Raw genomic sequence first — 17,051 nt, 5'->3', positions numbered from 1 at the left:
AACATACGATCACATGTAAAATCAAATTCAGATGCAAAATAGGAAGACACATAGGAGAATATAGATCCTGGATCAAATAACATAGATGCAAGTCGATGATAAACTAGGACGATACCTGTGAAAACTGTGCCAGAAGCCTCAGCCTCAGGTCTCCCCGAAAAGGCATAACACTGAGCTCCCTTGTCGCCACCAATCTGCACCATACCTCTACCTTTTTACTGAACCACAACACCACTACTGAAGGCCTTAACGCCTCTACTTGTCGGACCCTTGCCTCGACCTCTAGCCGGAGGCGCTGGATCTCTCTCTAGAGCAGCTGAATAGGTACGATGGGGCCCTGAATGAGTCTACAAAGGGCACTATCGCATCAAATGACCTATATCCCCACAACTATAACAAGATCTCAGAATGGAGAGCTGCTGCAATAAACCAGATAAAATACCATGGCCACCCCGGCTAAAACTGTAGGACCCTCGAGATACTTGTCCACCCTCAGTTGCTGGCATAGAGGCATGAAGATGTCTCTAAAGTTGGAATGATCTACCACCCCTATGTTAACCTCTGCGTCCAGAAGAGTAGCCGAAAAAATGACCTAGTATGGTCCCTCTTGGGGTCCCCAAACTCCTCTCTACCATCAACTCTGCCTCTTTGGTGGTGCTCACTATGGACTGAAAGAAAGTCCTCTCACGGACTGATTTGAACACATACGATCTAATGAAGAAGATTAGTCCCCTCATAAACTTGTGGACTCTCTCCGCCTCATCCAGAATCAAAGTCGTGGCATATCGAGATAGTTGGCAAAATCATGCCTCATACTCAGCAACGGACATGTTACCTTAGGTCAAACCCTCAAACCTCAATTTTCTCTGCTCACGCACACTTTATGGAATAAAGTGATCCTCAAAAGCATTGGCAAACACATCCAACTCTACCAGAGGGGATCCCACTGGTCTAGACCTCATAAATATCCTCCACCACTCTCTGGATGACCCACGAAGCTGGAGTACAATAAAACGAACACCACGGGTGTCAACTATCTTCACTGCCTTGAGCATCTTGTAGTACAAACTCAAGAGCTTATGTGCATCCTCACTCCTACCACTTTGAAATTGGGGTAGTTTTATCTTCTGAAACTTTTTGTAACACTCCTAGTTGTCCACTTTCAGAACTACCTCAAGAGCAACTCGTGCACCAGCAGCTAGTGCAGGAACCAGTGGTGGATGACCCACCTAATCCTAAATAATTAAAACATGACGCTGCTCTGGGATCTGAGCCCCTGATCTAGTTTGAGAACCCTCAGGTGTACTTATCACACACACACTCTATGTAACGCTTTCAAGTGCACCTAACACTCACATCAGAGTGGGATGAAGCACCGGTGCAATAGAAAGCTCTGGAGGAACTTGGTCCTCTCTAGCATTAATCTGTGGCTCAGAAGAAGCCTCTCTAGCACGGCGTTTGACTGGTGCCACTCCTCGTGCATGACCTCTGCCTGATGCTGCTCCATGGACATAGCCTCTAGCTTGGCCCCTACCTCTGCTCCTAACTGGAATCCCAACATTAGCCTCATGGACTGCCTCCATCCTTCTACCACTAGTTATAGCTGTGGTCCTTGGCATCTTCTAAAACTATTCGTGATCCTTAGTACTAGCGATAATAACCACGTATGATAAGAAAAAACGAATAAAGAAAGTTTCCCAACAGCCCTCATAGTCTCTCGAAGATAAGTAGAGATGTCTTCGTGTCGATCCTCGAGACTCTATTTAGACTTAGCTTGTACACATGAGACCTATGAACTTGGGGCTATGATACAATTTTATCACGATCTAAATTCGGGTATGATGGAACTTGTCCTATCCCATCGGAATAAGATAACCTAAACCCAATCAACTACAGAAAATAATGCAGAAGGAATTTAAATAGGATGAATATACCAAAAGCGAAAGGCTTAATCAACTTTAATAACTCCCAAATACTAGTTTTCGCATGTACAAGCATCTAAATATAACAGAAATGAAAGATAAGTAAAAGTATTAATGTCTTTGTTTCTCAAATAGAATAAAACATAGTGAAAGAGACAAGGGAGATCGCCAGCATCAATCAGCTACCTCTCAAGTCTCCTCGAAGCCTCGGATACGAAGAAAGGAATACATAATCACGATCCGGGCTTAGAACCTACATAAGTGTAGATAGCAAGGAGTGAGTATCAAACAATACGGTACTCAATAAACCAACTAATAAAACAAGGTAAATCTAATAGATAACTAGAATTTCTTTCATCCCAATCGAACCTCCTTAACTACAAGCCTGCACAGAAATCAGCTCAGTCTAGAGTATACAATTTATATGGCATGTAGATCAATAATAGCTTATCAGCTTCACTAAATAAATCAATATCAAGTATGTCACCACAGAGAAAACAAGGGATATATACACGACTTCACGATGGCAGATCATATGTAATGTAATGCAATGTGATGTCAAGTAAAGATATACATGTCTGGCCTAATGATACACATATGTTGTAACTCAGAACGGAACCCGAGGGGGTGCACAATATCCATATATTCGTCGGAACTATTTTTCATCGGCATAATATCAATCGCCGAAACCATTTCCCATCGACATCGCCGGAACCATTTCCCATCGACATAATCATCACTCGCTGGAATCATTTTTCATCAGCATAAGCATCACTTGCCAGAACCATTTTTCATCGGCATAATCATCAATCGAAACTAATCACAGTGTTCTAGAACCAATTCAAATAATCATGTTCACATAAATAATGAGAATATAATGGTGTCAACAACAACAACACAATTCATATCAAGACAATTCACATCACAATGCCAATAGTACATCAATATCAACATTTACATCAATATAAGTCATCAAAGTCTCCATTTTATTACTCTTTTATCACATAATTAGGCTCAACCGGTGAGCAAGTACTTCAAGACAATTCCCACTATCAATAACGAGAAAATGACAATTTCATTAAGTTCACAATCACATTAGGGCTATCATAGCATTTCATCGAATCACATCAATTTTAAGGTCAACAACTTCATGTTTTCGATCATAATCATAGCACATATTGATTTTTTATTTACCCCGTTCTTTCATTTAGGTTATTTCACATGATAAATGTCCCATACCTCATTCTCATTACTCACCAACACATGTACGAATTTTTTTTGAAAGTTCTACAAGATTTACGGAGGTTTAGAAGTTCACTTGCCTTAATCAATACTCGATCAATCAAACACTTGAGCCTTCCCCTTTCGAATACTGTCCAAATCACCACAATCTAATCAAATAATAATTTAAAATCAAAATTCGGAACTAACGACACCCAAAAACACAAAAATCAGGAAAATAGTCAAAATGGCTCAAAAATTCAATTCCGAAAATGAGACTCATATCTAAAAAAAATTATATGAAAATGTTCTTCAAAGTATTTGAAATTCATTAGTGAAAACTATTTTAAAAAATGGAGTTAAAAACAGTCCTCAATCACCAATTTAAGAAAACCTTGAGTTCTTGAGAAAATTCCGAAAGTTTGAAGTCCAAAATCGATTTTGGAGTTTAAATCACAATTCAATCGATGGGTATTAAAGATTCTAGGTTAAAAACACTTACCCAATCAACAAGTCTCGAAAAACAACTTTAAAATTGCCTATTTCAAGCTCTATGGTCCCAACAATGGAGAAATGGAGAGAAACCCCGACTAAACCCCTCTCAGGTGTCGCTTAAGCGAGACAGGATCGCTTTTGCGAATCCCTTTTAAATGGCCCTTGTTGCAAAATCGATAGGCCTTCGCTAAAGTGGAGGTCGCTTTCGCGACCCTCCCTTCGCAAAAGCGAAGCCTGGCACCAGATCACAACATTAAAAATCCTTCTACTTCTCAAACTTTTGAATGGACCCTCAGGATTCGTTTAGAACTCTGTGTAGATAAACCATATATGTTATCCCGCTAAATTCGATGTTCTGGACTCAATGTAATTATTAAAATTCAAATTCGAGGTCTCCTTAACCTAGAATCCATTTAGTCGCAACCAAACTAGTTTAGGACTCAAAAAGACCAAAATGCCCTCGGAGCTCCAGAAAAATAAACTGAAACTCTCCCCGAATCCAATGGAGTCGTTGAAATTTCATTCTGAACATCTGAACTCTGAATATTGACCAAAGTCAACTCAAGGATCAAAGGCTCAACAAATTCCAACTTAGGACCTCAAATCCACGATACCACTCCAAATTTGATTCCATCAACTCTCTTATATCAATTTCCACATTTCGGTGCTGATGGAATCGACAGAATTCTATTCTGAGGTCCGAAACTCTGAAAGACATCGAAAACCACTATTTAGCAATTTAAGCCGTCAAAACTCAAAGCTTTCCAAAATCTTAACTTTTTATGAGATTTCACATAACCAATGTCGAATACCGATCAAACATGACTCGGGGCAATTATTGAAAGGGATAAAATGGTCGTTTTGTAAAAAAATACCAAAAATGACCTTCAAGGTCATTAGACGAATTGACCTCGAAAGTCCCATTTTAGAAATAAAGTGCTCCCCGCCAAAGACTCTATTCCTAGAGCTCAAATCCAAAATCTTAATTAGGGATAAATGAAAACTTCTCATTCCATTATAATCTTTCGTGGTTGTGCAAGTTGATTTCTCTTGTACGAATATATATTGACATTTGTCTAAAGAACAAGTGAAAATGTTCTTCCAGAATTTTAAAATAAAAAATCTTTTCAGTTTTCTTGCAAAAACTAAAAGCACTACCATTTATGTTTTTTACTGTTTCAAGATGCTTTTTAAAAATATTTTTTTAAGAAAACTACGTAACAACTCACAACTAATATAGTAATAAATAAATAAAAAAGAAGAATCTCTATTACCTAATTTAGAGGGAAGTGGATCTTTCAACCTAAACTATATAATATAATTCATTCCCTAATAACCACTAGTTATTGGGCAAATTTCATGAGTGTCCTATGATCTCATCAAATGGACCCCTACTAATCATGATTAACAAACCAAAAGTTAATAAAAGTTGACAAGTGCCTACAAATTGCTCAATAATTAAGTTAATTAATGAAGGAGTTAAAAGTAGTCATGAATGAAGACAATAATTGTTTTGCTTGGTGTATTGGTATGTGAAGAGAGCCGTCGTTTTTGCTTTCTTCACTAATTAATCATTTTCAACCAAATACAATTTCGACAACTCAAGTGAATGTATCTCTTTTTTTTCTAAGTATTTTTATTGCTGCCCCCACTTGTTTCAATGCTCATTTATGACTATCTTTTTACTTAATATAGGTAGCACTTGTTGTCTTTTACTTGTATGATTAAACGATGGTCGGTTCAACAAGTTAACATGTTAAATGTGCACGGCGTACAAGAGAGACGTATACAAAATTTTATTTTTATGTTTAGTGGGTGCATCTTTTTACCTTATAATATGATGATTAGTTTCATTAATACAAGGTTGAATTGAATCCGTTCATAATTTAATATGAAGTTATCAAATTGCGTATGATATTTTATGTTGCCACTTATAAATTCATAGTGTTAAATCAATATATATATATATATATATATATATATATATATATATTGATATCATTTTAGTATTTTATTGGAGAGGAATTGAATTTTACTAATAAGGTTCATGGTAAAGGTATATGTTGGTGAAATTACAAGATTATAAATTACAATTGAAAAATAAAATGAAGGAAATAAATTCTCTTCTTGGTTGAGGCGCGGATATCTTGCTCTCTTTAAGGAGATTCAAGTCCATTGCAACAAATCTTTTCACCGGTCCAGCAGTAGTCCTCTTGACTTGTCCCCTCCAGGATACAACAGCCTTATCACAAAATGTAACTCAACAAACTCTGGACAAGAGTTGAGTTTAAAGCTCCACAAAAAGAACACCTCTTTCAACTAATAAGAACTTTCTTTTTTGACAAACTTAATACACTCCATGTTTTCTTACTTCTCAAAACAAAGAAAACCTCTCTATTTATAGGAGAGGAAATCATTCAAAAGATGAAAAAATAATGGAATGCCATCATTATGATTTAGTGCACCACTTATTAGTGATAATTATGTTAAAAATACATAATGAAATGATTTAGTCTTGCACTAACTAAAAATGGTAATAAAAGCCATTTTTATGCACTAAAGAGAGAATTATTACATATGACACTTATACAAATTTAATACCACTTAATATTGATATTAAAATGTTAAAACTAACAGTATATATGATCGAATATTATTAGCAGGTTGTATTTATGTCCAATCTGGAGTTTCATTGTCAAAGAGGTTTTCATCATTTTCTTCAAGTTTAGATTGATCTTTATTTATATTAGGGGAAAAGGTTCAAATATGTCACCGAACTTGAGAACAGACTCATTTATGTCATCCGTTAAGAGTTTGGCTCATTTATGTCATTTTCATTTGAGAAAAAGATCATCCGTGCCATTATTTGTTAACTGAAATGGCATAGATGAGCCAAACTTTTAATTGATGACATAGATGAGCCTTTTCTCAAAGTTCAATGACATATTTGAACCTTTTCCATTTTAAAAAATAAGTTAGTTAATGACGTGGATGAATCATAATTGACCACGTGTACAAAATAGTTTTGCAAAACGAAAAATATTTTTAGTTTACAAATAATAATATGAATGAGCCTTTTCTCAAACAGAAATTGACATAAATGAGCCAATTTTTTAACGGATGGCGTAAATAAGTTTTTTCTTAAAGTTCGATAACATATTTAAGCCTTTTTCCTTTACATTAATTAGAGATCTCATAATTATTGGAGTGCTCAATAAATGTGCTCATGTAAAATAGCTTTAATATTATTTTTTTTGTGTGTGTATGTAACTGATAGACATGTTTGATTCTTTGAATGTTATTAATATCTATAAGTCAACATAAAATTCTGCCACCTAAAATCTTTTATTTTAAATTCATTCTTCAAATATTCTACTATTTTTTAATTTTTTTTTTAGAACTTTCAATAATATATAAATAATCAACATAAATGGTTATTATGACAAATTGACATTCATACCTTCTTACTAGGGCTGTGCAGGGCAAATTGATAAACCGCACCAAACCGACAAACCGAATCAAACCGGAAAAAAAATCCGACTAGTGGTTTGGTTTGACTTGGTTTGGTGTTTGAAAAAAAACCCGACCATTATAGGGTTGGTTTGGTTTTAACTAAAAAAAGTCAAACCGAACTCAAACCGACCCGATTATAGATATACTACTTTTAAATTATGTTATACATAAAAATATTTATTGAAATGTAATTTATAAATATTTTTTAAAATTTTTTCATAATTTTTGTTTTCTTTCTTACATTTAGATTTGGACTTAGAAACCCATCTAAATAATATACAAAAAAAGCTCATCTTATAAAGTTATATTATAAAGTTAATACTTCAAACAATGTTTGGCCTCCATCTTATATGTTGATATTTTGTACTAAAACTCTTTTTAAGAAGCACTGCTTTGTGTTTTTTATTAGATACTATGAAAAATCCGAGAAATCCGAAAAAAATTGATATCGAAAAACCCGACTTTTATTGGTTTGGTTTGATTTATAGATTTAATAACCCAACACAAATGATTTGATTTGATTTGTAAAAAATCCGAACCAACCCGATCCATGTACGCCCCTACTTCTTACAAACAAGGTAAATATGATCATTTTTATATCTTTCAATCTTACTAAAACGATTAATGTACCATATCCGTTCTGATAGTTTCAATTCGTATAAGGATTTTTGAAATTTAGTTGCACAAGTGTTTCGAATATTTTTGTCTACTTCAGACTTTCAATTTTTTTAGAAATCTTCATCAAAAGATTGTTGTCTAGTGAGTGAGCCATACAAATAAGTAGAGACAGACATTCATCAGCATATCAAGTTTTTCATACACAGTCGAATAATTGCATCCACCGTGAAAGTTTTTCCATATAATCAATGTTACACCTTTGCAAAAATTCTTGTACCACAAGTCCTTTATATTTAACTTCACTTTTCTTGTTTGTTTCAAAAAAAAAAAATTAATCTATTTGTACCCTACTGTCTTTACACCTTTAGATGCTCATATTATAGATTCAAAAAACTTAACGTTTTTTAAGTAAAGTTAATTCTATTTCGCTTGCAATTATCCATTTTGGCCAATTATTTCTTTATCTATATTTATTATTAAATTTTGGCTCAAGATTCTCGTTTTGTTGCATTACTTCAATAGCAACTTTATATGAAAACATTGTCAACAATCACATTATTTCGCTTCCACCTTTTTCTTATAGGTGAAGATATAACTTATTGAGATTCATCATCATCTCTTTCAAGTATCTAATCTCTTCTGACAAGGTCTATTGGATTATGTCAGAATATCAGCTCAAATTGAAATATTAACGGTTGGAATATGATGTTTAGTAAACTTAAAATGTTAGTTAATGTATTTGGAGTTTGATTTACTATATTTTATAAATAAATTATCTTTTGAACCTCTTGTTCACACTGATTTGTACGAAGATCTAAATGAAAATAGTGATAATTTATTTCAATTTATCCTCCTTTTTTTTTCTCGTTGTTGATTTTCTCCCCCAATGTTGGAAAAACTTATTAATCAAAATGGCAATCAGCAAATTTGGCTGCAAACAAATTTCCTGTCAGTATAAACTTTTCGAGGGTACTATAAAAAATATTTTGTAACACCAACTTCGAATCAAACAACAAATCTTCAAGTAAAAGTTTTTAGATTCAAGAGCTTCAAGCTCAACAATGGTGGGTATTAAATCAGCTCCAAATTAGACCATTTACAGTATGAACTTCCCAAAAATGTCAGAAATTTTTATTTTGACATAGGCAAATAGCGTAAACTTCCCTTAATTTTTCTAACTATAAAACCGTAACATTTCCTACCCATTAGATTTTTCTAACTATAAAACCAACATTTCAAGAATGTCACCTTTAATCCAAAATTATAAACATCTCAGTAGTAATTGACAAAGACAACCATCCTTTCCTAACATCAAATCACAGTGGAGACAGTACACACAAACCAAAACTCAGAATTCTGTTACACACGGAATATCTGCACAACATACATGCCGCATTAAAAGATAACTCTGCTAAAATAGTTCAGCTGCATTTCTTCTATAATTCAAAAGAATAGAGCTCCTGCAGCAGTTTCATCTGAAACTCCAAGGAACTGAGCGAAGCTTGGATATTTAGGCTCCCATCCTAGTTCAGCACGAGTCTTTGAATTGTTTAACTTCTTCCCTAGAGGGCCAATAGTTCCTGAAAGAAGGAATAAATGACTGTTGTAGCATGATTCCTTTAAACCAGTGGCTAAAGGAATTCAAAAAAAGTCAGTTACCAGTAAAACCCTCAAACTTTTTCTCAAACTTTCCACTTTTATTGACCAAGTCCATTAAATCCTGCCTGCTATTGGCACAAGGTAACAATTAAGGGCAACATGGGTCAGAGAGTTTCGACTTTGAGCCAGAAAAGTTAACAAGCATGTAGATTGGAGATGACCTGGATAAGGGGTGGTTGTCACAACCTAAAAGAATCCGACTGCGGAGCCTCTTCTTCAAGATGGTCACTGACAAGGAGGCAGCATCCTGTAAGAAAAGAAGAGCCAAAATATCACCGACACAACTGTAGACACATGAAGAAGAATGAAGGGTAACCTCTAAACTAAGCATGATACAAAACTTGGATGTGCAGTCACCTCATAATGGATAAGATTGAGGATGTGATCAGATCGAATATCCACAGTTCCTTTATGTAACCAATAAGTGTGTGCACCTCTGTCTTCCTTGTGTTAGTGGTTAAGGTAAACAAAAATGAAGATCTAAAGGCTACATAGAAAGAACTCTAGATCTTTGATCTGTATACAAGGATATATAAAGACCCGCCAATCTAACAACACAACCACCAAATTCCAGCACTACTTTTTCTGCCTTGATAAGTATATCAGTCCTTGGGCTCCTTCCAATTGGGACTATGGGACCATCCTACACATTTGACAACCAAAAGGGCTTAACGAAAACTCAGACTTCCTTACTAAAATACATGAAGAATTCTATCAAGGATGAAACTTCATGAGTTAAAATTCAGTAATTTCCTTCAGTAAAGCCAGTTTCCAAAGCCTGTATCTTTAATTAGCAAAGCTAAAAATCCCTTCAAGAGGAATCAATCAGAATAAGAAACTGTTACCAGCAGTATAATGTTTATGCAAGATATCACACCTCATCTATTGATCCATTATCAGAGCAGTCATATGGTGCAGAGCTTGAGGTAAATAAGAAAGAACCTTCACCACTCCATCTTAATGCAGCGTCCCTGCTCATTGGATGTGTGAAATAGAAATTAATTTAAGGTGGCACTGAGTTTTGTAGTATTAAATCAAATTATAGTATCAATATGGTCAAAGTCAGCACAGAGAATCTGAAGAAAAACAATGCTGACGAACAATAACAATGTTTGGAATCATTAAACCTACATTTGCTGCTAACCATTATTGGCCAGCTAAGCAGAGCTGAATCAGAAAACTGGTCTGACCATCCCATACACATGATTTTAAAAACGTACACTACTACCATCCAGCTGCCTGCTACTTAAAGCATTTACTGCTAATGACTAGCCAGGATACTTGCAACAATCATACATCGATAGTAAAGGAGGGACTATTTCACAACACAACAATGGTTTTACTCAACAAGCAATATTTTGCTTATTACTGCACTACAGTTTAAAAGCAGTTGTGCTCTCTATAATGAAATAATAACAGAAATTTCCCATCATGATGTTCTTGTTCCTGAAGAACTGAGACACCATGCACCATGCCTAAAGAGCCCCAAAGTATTTGAAACTAGATATAAAAGAATGCCACCACAGATAGGTGATAGGAGATAGCTATTGCATGAACTGCCAAGCTTACCTAACATCACCAGGGTAGTCTTCAGTCCGGGATGGAGGAGCACAGTATATAACATATGGGAACTTAGACGTAAACTTGGTCTCTCTCGAAGATGGACTAATTCCCATTTTAATAAGTTCATCATGGTGATCGGTTGTCATTGTCTGCCCAAAAATCCTACTGCCTGGGTATTCCTGCAACATGAAATGGTCCAAAACTCTTAGCAGTCTCAATTATGATGCATACCCCACTAGGCGTAGCAGAAATCCACCAGTCTGCCACAGTTGTTAAGCCAGAAACTCATACAAATAATATCAATTTCAGAAAAATGAACATCAAACATTTCCATAATAAACCAGATTTAACAAACAAGAAATAAACGTGCGTGTATATTTTTAATTAGGTTACGAGGTAAGATGATTCCTATTTCTCAAAAAAATCATATGATTATTAGTTCAGGATGTACCTCTCTCCATCTTTCAGCCACTAAACGCCCAAGAACTCCAGGTCCTATAATTAACAAGTCGTTTGCTACAATGCCCCCCCTAGAAGAAGCCTCCACTTCTTCACTTGGAGCATCTTCAGGAACCAATAAGTAAGACTGAGAAAATGAAACTTGACAATTGAACTTTAGGTAGATGTATATCTAAAGAGTAAAACACAATGTATTCTTCCAAACATCAGTTCGCCACCAATTGCTAATAATTACACCTCCATCCCATTTAATTTAACACTATTAGATTAGACAGGAGATTTATGATGTATTTTGAACTTTTTGTAATCTTTGTGAAAGTGAACGGAAATATGTTTTTGCGATAGATAACAATAGAAAGTGAACGAAAATACTGATGTAATGGTTGAAGAGTTAGCTTAATAGAGACAGCACAGTAAATTTTAACTTTTGAATAGTTTAATGGATTTTGAATTATTGGAAGTTATGTAAGTATCAATGAAATGGTGTCAAACATTCTAAGGACTATTGGCGGTGTGTCAATATTGTAATTACAGGAGTTAATTCGTGGGTTACTTTGGATATGGAAAATAGCGCAATCAAGGAAATTCCTCCCAGCACATTCATATAATCCACCAGATGTGATCCAATCAACCAAGAACTAATCTTGTCAAATGAAGTGTTCCGATTTTTGACAGCTAATAACTGCAAAAGTAATATGCAAATAAATCCAATTTCACTGGATATTTTAAAGTAGAATTAGGGAGCCCTTCCCATAATGGTATGAGTTGTTCCCTTGGTGACATTTTCGAGGCTCAGAAATTGCAAGGAGAAGGTTGCATATCACCCACCCTAAACTATTCTGCACAAGTTAGGGAACACTTGGTCTATCAGGTAGAATCACCCATTGATAAGGCATTTGGTAAACTTCAGCTTAACTAACAAACAATCTGGCCATATTGTAGGATTTGGGCGACTGTCTCTACCAGCAGATATGTAGGCTAAACTTGTAATACAACAAAATACAATTAACCAAAAAATACAAATCACATATTTGATCAGCGAAACTATAAATGTAAAGCATATAATTCGGGTGTGAATGAGAGAGAGAGAGAGAGAGAGAGGATACCGATAGCACCGGAAGCGTTGACTCGGAATGAATTGACCGGCATTGTATGTGATGATAGCTTGTGATAAGTGAAATTAGGGCTTGAATTATAGGGAATTGAAAGAGAGAAGTTGATACAACTGTTGAAGAAGTGGTGCTTTGGAGCTTCGAAATTCCATTGAATTCCAATTTTGGAAGTTGCAGCAATTATGGTAGCCATGGATGGATAACTTGTGTGGAGAGCGAGAAAAATGGAGATGATGCTTTTATAGAAAAAAAGGTCATTTAACTATATTTACAATATTTAATCTTTAACTATTCAAAAATTTATCAAATTTAATTTTTTAATTATATAATTATCGGTTTTAATCTCTTAGCTAATACATTTATCGGTTTTAGTTCTTTATATTTAAAAATTTGTCAAATTTAATCTCTATACATTTTTTATACAAATAACTTAGGTTCATATTCAGGATTCATGTTTCAATGAAACTAAAATCCTTATGGCATCTCCAACCCACTCTGTATTTTACTCTTCAAATATAGAGAATAAAGAGTATTTGGAAACAATCAACTCTAACCAAATTCTCTATTTTCTCTCTAAAAAGGATTTTTCTTCTATCTCCTTGTTATGAAGGTGGATTGTCCACCTTATGAAAGTGGATTGTCCACCTTATGAAAATGGATTGCCCACCTTGTAGACATCATTTTCATATTGTTCTTTTCATCCGTATAAATGCCATGTTTTGACATTGTAATAGAATGAACAAGAAAAACAACTTAATCTTCCTATCTCTTTTTCATATTTTCTACTTCTTGAATTGTGAAGTTATTTAATCTTTTGCTCCTCTATTCTCCTCCTACTTTCTCTAAAATATTTTGCCACAATAATTTTATAATACGTTATCAGCACGAAGCTCTAATTTTTCAGAAAATTAATTTCTATATCAGGTATATCTACTAAAGAAATTTATTTTTAAGTTGTCTTTGTTACTTTCAAATTAATTTTCATCATGTCAAACTTGTCAAACTTGTCAAACTTGGAATTTATGGCACTTGATATTTCTGGCAAAAATTATTTGTCATGGGTACTTGATGCTGAAATCCACCTTCTAAGGGTCTTGGTGATGCTATAATCGAAGGAAACGCAGCATCAAGTCAGGATAAAGCAAAAGCTATGATTTTCCTTCGTCATCATCTAGATGAAAGCCTGAAAATAGAATACTTGACAGTGAAAGATCCACTTGAATTGTGGAAAGACTTAAAAGGGAGGTATGACTACCTCAGGGCAACGGTATTGCCAAGGGCTCGTTATGAGTGGATGCACTTACGGTTTCAAGATTTTAAAACTGTAATTGAGTATAATTCTGTTGTATTTAGAATAACTTCCCAATTAAAATTATGTGGGGAAACTATAAATGATGAGGACATGTTAGAAAAGACACTAACTATTTTTCATGCCTCTAATATAATATTACAGCAGCAATACCGTGGAAAGGGTTTTAAAAAATACTCTGAATTGATCTCATGCCTTCTGGTGGCTGAGCAACATAATGCCCTTTTAATGAAAAATCATGAAGCCCGTCCCACTAGAACTGCTCCATTATCCGAGGCAAATATGGTAAAAGCACATGGCCAGTTTGAAAGAAGACAAAATAAAAATTATGGCCACAATAATGTGCGTGGACGTGGCAATGACAGAAAACGATATAATAATCATCGTGGTGGTGGTCAACATAAAAGGGAGAACAATATCAGTTCTCAAAATGGTCCTTCAAGAAGTAACTGTCATCGTTGTGGCATGAAAGGCCACTGGAAAAATGAATGTCGAACGCCTGAGCATTTTGTAAGGCTTTATCAAAATTCTTTCAAAAGAAAGGCAAATAGAGGTGGTGCCTCTTCTTTTAATGCTCGGATAGAGTCACACTTGGCGTTCAAAAATAATGTTGAGAAAGACCTTTGCATAATAATAATATTGAATCAAATCTGGCTTTGAAGGATGACGATTTTAATGATCTCAATGACATTTTTTTTGGTAACTAATAGTTTTTATTAATCACCAAGAGATATTTACATAATCATAACAAACTACATCACAGTTTGTTATCCAACAAGAAATAAAACTCAAAGTAAGACCTCAAACCTACAATTAGTTTCAGAAGAGGAGAGATTGTTGTAGTCGAGTACTAATCGCCAAACGAGCTCTCAAAGTGCATATATATGCTATTTCCTTAGTTATCTCTTCATAGTTTCTTCTTTTTTCTTCAAAAGTTCTCTGGTTTCTTTCCATCCATATTGCATAAGAGCACTCAGCATATATTAATTTGAAGAGCTGTGCATTGTGAGACTTGCCTTTAGATTGTTTCAGAGTCCATTCCAAATGCATATCCCATGTATCAGCGTGAAAGAGTGGCCATTTAATCCAATTAAGCAGTTTCTTCCAAATAGCTCTAGTAAATTCACATTGAGTAAACAGATGCTCTCTATTTTCCAGATCTTGTTGACAGAGTTTGCATTGTTGGTTGACATCCATTCCCTAGGAGGTTAATCTGTCTGTAGTTGGGAGTTTATTCTGCAGCATGATCCACATTGTAACAATAGCCTTTGGTCTTGCACTGTTGTTAAACATCATATTTTTCCAGGGGGCTGTTGGTCTATTACCCAGCAAATGCACATAAAAGTTTGCAGTAGTTGGTGAGTCTCTTTGAGTGTGTATCTGTTCTAGTATCACTCTAGCTGCAAGTATCTTCCTAACCATCCATGAAGCCTGTTGAGGTATATGAACATTAAAGACAGTATGAGATTTTATATAATAAGAATGGATCCATCTAATCCATAGTTTATCAGTTTTATGAGCAAGATCCCAGCAGGTCTTAGCAATAGCAGCTTGGTTCCATAGGTGTATATTGATGAGCCACATTCCTCCAGCAGACTTAGGTAAGCACATCTTCTCCCATGCTATCAGTGCTCTCTTTGTGATGGTGTTGGTACCTGACCATATGAAGCTCCTACAATAAGCCTCAATGAGTTTAAGGACTTTTGTAGGTATAATAAATAATTGGGACCAGTGAGCTTGGATTCCAAAGAGAACTGATTGAACTAATTGCATTCTTCCTGCATACGAAAGTTTCTTGGCAGTCCAGGAGGTAATTCGAGCTACAATTTTATTCACTAGAGGTGTCCATTGCATAAGAGATAACTTTTTAGTGGATAAAGGAATACCAAGATACTTGAAAGGGAACTCCCCATAGTTAAACTGGAACTGATGCAGTATGGTCTCCTTCATCTGATCAGTGATTCCACCAAAATAAATGGAACTCTTATTCATATTTGCTTGCAGTCCAGAAACTAGGGAGAACTTGTGGAAACATTGATATATGGTCCCTATTGAGTGCTGATCCCCTCTGCAGAACAAGAGTAAGTCATCTGCAAAACATAGATGCTTTATTCTCAATTTTGCACATTTAGGATGAAACTTGAATCTTCCATTGTCTTTGACTTCATCTAGGCATCTGCTCAAGTACTCCATAGATATAGCAAATAGATAAGGGGAGATGGGGTCCCCCTGTCTAAGTCCTCTTGCAGCATTAAAAGGAGGAGTGGGTTCTCCATTTATCAAAATTGTATAGTTCACAGTGTGCAAACACTCAAGTATCCAGTCAATGAATTTCCTAGGGAAGCAGAGATTTTCTAGCATTTATTCCAAGAATGCCCATTCCACAGAATCATAAGCTTTTTGCAGGTCTATTTTGATCATACACCTTGGAGAGATGTGTTTCCTAGAATAAGCTTTAACAAGCTCATTTGCTAGGATGATGTTATCTGCAAGTTTCCTTCCTGGAATAAAACCTGATTGTGCTTCACTGATAATATATGTCATAATCTTCTGCAATCTGGTAGCTAGCACTTTAGCAATGATTTTGTATAAAATGGTGCAGCAAGCTATAGGCCTATACTCTTTAATATTTATTGGACTAGCAATTTTTGGGATTAGAGTGACCATAGTGCAATTGACTGGTCGATAGAGTTTTCCAGAAATAAAGAACTCTTTGATGGCTATCAGTATCTCATCTTTGGTGATGCTCCAAGTCTTCTTATAAAAATAGGCATTGTATCCATCTACTCCAGGTGATTTATCATCCCCAATAGAAGCTAATGCATTCCAGATTTCTTCATCTGTAATTTCTCTACATAGTTCAGCTCCTTGTTCATAAGTGAGTGTAGCTCCTCTCCTCATAGTCTTCTTATCAACAGCTTGTAATTCTGTACTGCTAGATCCCATGAGAGCTTTATAGAACTGAGTGACTTCCTCCTTAATAGCTGCTGGTGTTTTGAGGCTTATTCCATTGAGCGAAGTGAGTTCTAGCATCATTTTCTTATTCGTTCTCTCCTTGATCATTGCTGAAAAATACTTGTTATTGTTGTCTCCAAGCTTTATCCATTTAGCTCTAGATTTTTGTCTGAGTGCACTTTCTTCCACTAGGTTCCATTTCTCAATATTCATCAGTGCTTGCCT

At 35.2% G+C, this 17,051-nt stretch overlaps 1 protein-coding gene across 4 annotated transcripts; it reads right to left on the bottom strand.

Moving 5' to 3' along the window:
- Positions 1-9,030: 9,030 nt before the first annotated feature.
- LOC129887253 (uncharacterized) lies at positions 9,031-12,795 on the bottom strand. Of its 4 annotated transcripts, none has more exons than XM_055962277.1 (9): positions 12,557-12,795; positions 11,443-11,591; positions 10,998-11,170; positions 10,306-10,399; positions 9,961-10,071; positions 9,786-9,875; positions 9,590-9,675; positions 9,429-9,496; positions 9,031-9,349 (listed from the first exon to the last, which is right to left on the bottom strand). In XM_055962277.1, the coding sequence occupies exons 1-9, from the start codon at positions 12,753-12,755 to the stop codon at positions 9,213-9,215; spliced, it is 1,107 nt and encodes a 368-aa protein (XP_055818252.1). In that variant the 5' UTR covers positions 12,756-12,795; the 3' UTR covers positions 9,031-9,212. The 4 variants fall into 4 exon arrangements, with proteins under 4 accessions (XP_055818252.1, XP_055818253.1, XP_055818254.1 ...); XM_055962278.1 differs by having other exon boundaries at positions 9,429-9,493; XM_055962279.1 differs by having other exon boundaries at positions 11,443-11,555.
- Positions 12,796-17,051: the final 4,256 nt, after the last annotated feature.

The sequence above is a fragment of the Solanum dulcamara genome, chromosome 4 (assembly GCF_947179165.1).
Source record: "Solanum dulcamara chromosome 4, daSolDulc1.2, whole genome shotgun sequence".
Taxonomy (NCBI): Eukaryota; Viridiplantae; Streptophyta; class Magnoliopsida; order Solanales; family Solanaceae; genus Solanum; species Solanum dulcamara.
This window is presented reverse-complemented; position numbering and strand designations above follow the sequence as displayed.